This window comes from Cyprinus carpio, chromosome A10, assembly GCF_018340385.1.
Source record: "Cyprinus carpio isolate SPL01 chromosome A10, ASM1834038v1, whole genome shotgun sequence".
NCBI lineage: Eukaryota > Metazoa > Chordata > Actinopteri > Cypriniformes > Cyprinidae > Cyprinus > Cyprinus carpio.
The window spans coordinates 7,513,663-7,520,469 of record NC_056581.1 but is presented as its reverse complement, the minus strand read 5'-3'; the positions used below and the strand labels follow the sequence as shown (position 1 = coordinate 7,520,469).

General features: G+C 34.5%; 1 protein-coding gene across 32 annotated transcripts in view; it reads right to left on the bottom strand.

Annotated features, from left to right (window-relative positions):
* Nucleotides 1-487: 487 nt before the first annotated feature.
* LOC109063108 (protocadherin beta-16-like) overlaps nucleotides 488-6,807 on the bottom strand; it is a 115,153-nt gene continuing 108,833 nt past the window's right edge. For 16 of the 32 annotated variants that reach the window (XM_042764948.1, XM_042764941.1, XM_042764940.1 and 13 more), the window contains 4 exons: nucleotides 6,747-6,805; nucleotides 5,790-5,843; nucleotides 3,955-4,073; nucleotides 488-2,379 (listed from right to left, as the gene is read on the bottom strand). In XM_042764948.1, the coding sequence (XP_042620882.1) occupies nucleotides 2,150-2,379; nucleotides 3,955-4,073; nucleotides 5,790-5,843; nucleotides 6,747-6,805 (462 nt within the window). In that variant the 3' untranslated portion in view covers nucleotides 488-2,149. The remainder of the gene's footprint in view (nucleotides 2,380-3,954; nucleotides 4,074-5,789; nucleotides 5,844-6,746; nucleotides 6,806-6,807) is intronic. The other 16 variants (XM_042764959.1, XM_042764955.1, XM_042764954.1 and 13 more) reach the window with 1 other exon arrangement.

Below are 6,807 nucleotides of genomic sequence, written 5' to 3'. Positions count from 1 at the left end.
AATATATATATATATAATATATATATATATATATATATATATATATATATATATATATATATATATATATATATATATATATATATATAATCTTGTGAAATGTTATTACAATTTAAAATAATTATTTGCTACTGTTTTCTAAAACTAAATGTTCAGCATCATTAATCTAATATGCTGATTTGCTGCTAAAGAAACATTTATTATTATTACTAATGTTTCAATCAGTTGTGCTGCTTCATATTTTTGTGGAAATTATGATATTTAATTCCTTTTTGTTTTAATTATTCATTTTTATTTAATAATTAATAATTTAATAATTACTTTTAATGTCACTTTTGGTCAGTTTGATTAGTATTTGCAGAATAAAATGCCAGTTTCTTTCAAAAATCTCACTGACCCCAACCTTTTAAATATGGTTGGATATAAGTTACATGCCCACAGTTATGTTCACAGACAAAGCAATTAAAAAATACAGCTCAACCATGACTGTGAGTTCTGACAAAATTTTATTTCAAATGTAAGTTCCAATAATAAAGTAAAACCTAAATCAACAGCGATATAAATATTAGCTTATAAAATAAAAAGGGTAACATGAGGTGCTAAGCATTTCTTAAAAGGAATCACAGTCAAATACAGAAAGTTAGCCAAGCAGCAGACAGACATTTAAATATATATATAGATAGATAGATAGATAGATCGATATTCATAGTCAAACAGACAGGAGTGGCATTCCAGTATCATTACCGACTGATTGGAATTACAAGCACAGAAAAGTACAGTAAGATGTGGGGACGGGTGGTACTCTAAAGGCATTAAGTATCATCTGTTATCTTTCAAAGTTGTAGGTCATTGGAGGAAAGGAAAGAAAGTGTAATCAAAGGTGAAAAACACAAAAATATGCACATACTTCACAAGCCTTAAACTACGATTGCATGTCTTCAGAAGTTGTAGTATGTATAGTTTGGTTAGTCAATGATCTTGAAGCTTTTCTTCCTACAATACTACATTGGATCTTTTTTCTATCCTCTTTTTTGTTGCTTTTTTAAAAAAATAAAATAAAATAAAATACTGAAACATTCCTGTGACAGCCAGCCCTTGTGGCTCTAATGTTTGTACAGACAGGTTACACATTTTATATACACTGTGGTGGTGGTTGGTGCAGAACAATGGGTAGAATCCTTCCATCTAAGATCCATTCAAGTACAGTGTTACAGTGTTAGTCATTAGTCTTTCCACATGTTCATTATTTGTTTCATTTTTTTGTGGTTCACTTCATGTTTTCCATTAACTCTTAGCACATTCACTTTGACTCAAATCTTTCTCCAATCTTGACCTTACAACGGATGAGACATCTTTTCTGATTTTTAAAAACACTGTTTACATTACTTGCGTTTCCAGGATTCTTATACCAAGCTAACAGGAACTAAAAGCAAAGAATAGTCAAATGCTGTTAACCTAACATTCAGCTCTGCTTAACTTAATCATTAAGAAGTTAATGAGAAGACTGAATCTATTGTTAAATACCATGACAACAGCCCAGTGTCTCACCGAATGTAAATGTATTCTCTTACTCCAAAAACTAGTTAAATATACGTTCATGTGCCCTTTTTTGAGTATCCAATTTTCAATGCATAGTTCAGCTTAATACTCTTTTTTTCAGTGAAGATGAGATTTGTGGCACATTGTTAAAAAGCCTACAAGCATTTCATTTTGTAACAACAAGAAGCATCTAATTTGCTTTGAATAAAAAGAAAAAAAAGAAAGAAAGAAAGTTGAAACATGACATTTGGAAAAAAAAGAAGAAATGTATATTTTCTTCTTGTTTTAGTAATGCTTTTTACAGGACAGAGTTATCTGTCAGAGAAAGAGCTTCAGGAATCTGAACACATCTCTTGTTCAGTCGTTCTTTGTTTCAGCGACAGAAAAGGAAATGCTTGATTTTTGGGGTTTATTGAGTAAGATACTGTAATGCAATTCAAAATACAATAAATGAAGATAGGTAAATCTAAAACAAACAAATGAAAACCTCACAGAGAAGAACATTAAATCTAAAGATTGTTGATTCTTTAACCAAACCATGTTTTTTTGAGGAGACACGCTCAGATCCTGGCGACATATTTCTGCAGCTTTGATAGTGCTTCCACGCGTCTTACTTCTTGTCTTTCTTAGTTGGCTTCTTCTTGCTGGCAGGCGTCTGAGCTGCCTTGGGGGCTTCAACAGGAGGAAGAGCCTGGGGAGGGGGAAGGGCCTGCTGGGGGACCTGTTGCTGAGGGTTGGCCATGAGGGTGGCTGTACTACCCGGGATGAAGACATTCTGGCGGTAGTCCGGGCCGTACTGTGGATTGTAGCGAGGGCCGAGAGTTGCAGTGGCTTCACTTACTTTTGAGAGCAATGGTAGAGTACGAAAGAAAGAAACAGAAGGAGGTATAGATACATTAGAAGAAGAGGAGAGAGAGATGGGAAAGGTTATATATGGGTTGGTTTGGCACAGAGCTCATAATTCAGTCACTCATGAACCGCATTGCAGCTCCCTCAGTGACCTGCTTCTGCCTGCCCATCCCCCATGCATTATGTATGCCATAACATCGACACACATCACATACTTAGCAACACGCTTACAGATCAGAGACATGTATATAGAAGAATAGCACACTAAAACAATACTATTTTTACAGTTCTTGTAAAATACATTGTGAATGCAAGTGACATTGTCCTCTAAAAGCAGTGAAGCAGTTCTGCCTTTGTTCCCAAAGTATAAATTTGTTTCTTCTCCACAAATTCACAATGAAATTATATTCATGAAATTGTACTGAACATGCACTTGTAGTATACTTCAAATCGTACAAGTTTATTTTAAAAAGAGTTTGCAGATTTATATAATAATAATTATAATAATAAAATAATTTTACTTTAAAAAAGTACATGTATTTCTTAACACACTGAAGTATACTTTTAAAAAGTGCACATTAATAATTTCAGATATTTTAAGTACATTTACAATAATTTAATAATCTTTTGTCATACTTTAAAGAAGGATGCTTATTTAGCACATGTAAAGTACTTGATTATAATTTAAACTGTAGTGTGTTATTCAACAATGCTGTGCATTTAAAGATAATACATTTTAAATGTAACAAATTGCAGCTACTTCATTACAAATGTATAAACACATATAGATATATTTAAATGCATGACATTTCGACATATATATTTAAATACATTTTAAGTAAATGTCTGAAAACATTGCATTTAAGTCCAACTGAAATCGTGCCAGCCCGGTGTAAATTTGAACCAACAGATTTAGATAATGTGATTTGTAGTGCAGCTTCCAGCATGTATATGTGCATGTACTGTAAATAAGACTCTTGAGATTCTGTTGACATCAGCACAGTGCTATGATTCTGACTGCAGCTGCCGAGAGTGAGAAAGGCTCCTTTGTCTCTTTACACTGAATTAGTTTGACAGTCTATAACAGTCAATAAATGGTGAGATCCATTTTACTCTGGAAGCCACACACTTTCTTTTATTTCTTCTCTCACTCCATCTCCCTCTTTCCTTACATCATCCAGTTATTAACGGTCTTCAGAATCTGACCTTGAGGAATGATGATAAAATATAGCCTTCTGTGTGTGGACAAACAAGACCGGCATATGCTGTGTTTTGGATGCTGCTGGGCTGATTTGTCCCCAACGGCTTGCTTAATTAGCTTAACCAGCAAGATTATCGTGAAAATTTAGCTTGTAAAGCTGGACAGCCTCAAGGATATTTCTAGCAGAGAAATTTTTTTGCTTTACAAGCAAAATGTTTATGACATTCTTGTTGGCTATGCTATTTGTTTCTAACAAGCTAACTTTTTCTTGTTCAAGTGCTAATGCTCTCTCCTCATTCTCTTATTTGCTCTCATTCTAATGCAGTTTTATAAAAGAGGGAATAATAAGTGAGATTGAGATTCACCGTTCGCTGCCACCATCAGAGCCTGGAACTGTTCAGCTTCGGTAGGGGGGTTGGGCCACGGTCTTGTTCCCGCTATCACACCAGCACTGGCACCTGCCTCATCAGGATGAGCTCCAGCCCTAAATGGCAGAGAACAGGGTTAGTGACTCGCCATGCATTTAAACACATTCATGTGCTTATTTTCTGTCTCGCACTTTACCTCTCACACATATACGAGAACAGCAGCCACCACGTTTGCTAGCATAAATGCACCCGGTTCATTAGCTGAGACAGCCATTTTATGTGACAGGGCAGAACAGTGCAGTGCAGTCAGAAAATGGAGGCTAAAGTCGACGAAGCAGTGGTAGACGTGATGTAAACAGACAGATGCATTGATCAGAATGCAGTTGTGTCTGTTTATACCATGTGGCTTAACACATACACTTTGCCCTTTGACCAAATCACAGCAGGCTTTATTTAAAGAGATAGTTCTTCCCTCCTCCATTTTTTTTTTTTTACTTACTCACCCTCATGTTGTTCCAAACCTGTATAACTTTCTTTTTCATCTGTAAAACACTAAATAGAAAATACAGTGGCAGAAGTCTAGCATAAACCGTTATAAATAAATACAAATAAATAAATGAATAAATAAATTCCTGCACAGTGCTCAAACTTGCATCCTTGTAAAATGTTATTAGCTCAGCAAACTTTTTGGGTCAGTTGATGTCCCTCAGGCTTATAAAACATGCTGACATATCAGCTAATGTAAAAATAAATATCTCATTAAATATGAGTATTTACAATGGATAATAATGATATATTCCAATTAAAGGGTCAGTCCTTATTTTCAGTGCCTTTTGTGTGCCCAGTAAGGATATTACTGCCTTAAAATGCTAAACAATATACATTTTAAGACTGTCTTAGTCATAAATAACATATTTTGAACAATTTGAAACATTTAACAGCATTTTAAAATACCAAATATCACCACTTTTCCTATATCCCAAGGCTTCTGTATTCCATTATCAATGTAAATACAACACTTACTATATTATTATTTTCTTTTATTTTCTTTTCTTTTTACATTTTTATTTTTGGAGGGAAAACTACTTGGTAATGTGAGTGAGATCCTCTGATAAGCTTCAAATAAACTTTTAAATGGGCAGAGGAACATAAGTTTATTAGGATAATATACAAAATGTCCATACATTAAAGTCTTAAGTCTTTTAATCTGTTTTCATTGTCTTTTCATAGATTGTGTTTCATAAATGAGCTTTCAAGTTTGAGTAGTGTGTTAGAATTTTTTTTTTTTTTTTTTCAAAGAAATCTTTGAATTTCTTCTCTCTTTTATTTTTGGGTGAACTATCACTTTAAATATATTTTGGTTATTACAGGCTGTTCAGTTTCAAAATGACATGACTAAAAAGCAGATTTTTTACTCTTTCTCTGCCCACACAAGCAGATTGATAGCAGAGTCCGTACATAAGGACAGAAATATTTCTCTACTCTTTAGGGACAGACTTCACAGACTTGGCTCTACAAAGCCAAAATAAATAAAATCAGAGCAAACAAGTTTACTAAGCACAGGTAAACACACTGCAGTGACAACCCGCAGAGCAAGATGCAACAAACAGCTATCAGCGATACACATACATCCAAAAGCCTTATACTCAAATGAACCAACTGCATGTAATTTGTATTCACATTTATATGTGTAGGAACAGACTGGACAGCATGTTGCTGGAAGCTGCAGGACACGTAATCTGAAAGACCTAAACACAACATTCCACTAGAAGGCTACACCAGGTGAAGTCAAACGCTACCACACACTAGCCTTCCCTTCGCCTTCACTCTACCTGGACTTCTCGTATGGAGTCCATCTCTGCTGCAGGGTGTGGAACCTGTGTTGGCTGAAACATAAGCACAGGAGCATGCAATCACCCTGCATCTGACCAGAGACTGACCAGAGCACATGGATGGGTGAGAACGTCTTTGGGTTTCCTTTAAGTTTAAACCTTATATCTTAAGACGTTGTGTCTCACAAGTAGTTGGTTCGCTTTTGTATGTTTCTATCTGATAATTGCTATCATAATATATTTGGTGCACTTGCAAGATTTTTTCCCTCTCCACATGATTTATTTTCTTTGCAGGATATTCTTCACAGGATTTCTTTTGTATTATTTTATTTTTGCAGGACTTTATTTCTTTTGTGGGCTTTCTCTGCAGGATTTCTTTGCAGGATTTATTTTTGCAAGATTACAGCACTGTGGTAAATTGTGTTTGACATCTTTAATATTCATAAAAATTGTGATAATGGGCTAAATGTACAGATGAAAACACTAAAGGAAAGACTAATAGTAAATTATTTCAGAGTCTAGATAGTTTGGTATTTGTTGATTTTATCTATAAGTACCGTTTCCATAACTCTTCTTGCGACTAAATGCAGAGGACAGTGACCATCAAAAATGTAGGCTCTCAAATGTTTACAGGTATTTTCAGATTTAAAAACATTATAAAGGAAGGAACATTTGTACATTATTTCAGATTCTAATCGAATTTGGTATTTGTTGACTTTGCCTATAACTATTGTTTACTTAACTCTTCTTTCTGACTAAATTCATAAGATAGTGACCACCTTGTCTAGGCACTCACATGTTAACAGGTAATCCCAGATTTTGTTCAGATATTATCTCACTCCAATCAGTAAGATTAAATAAAAATATGATTACAAAACTGTGTGCATAATATCACATGGATAATCTCAAATGTATTTATAGGTTTTGTAAGACAAATAAACTGAATCCAACACTTACCCGCTGGGTCCAGGCCTTTGGTTTGGGGGAAATCGCCAGTCAGCATTTGGGGGCTTTTGCT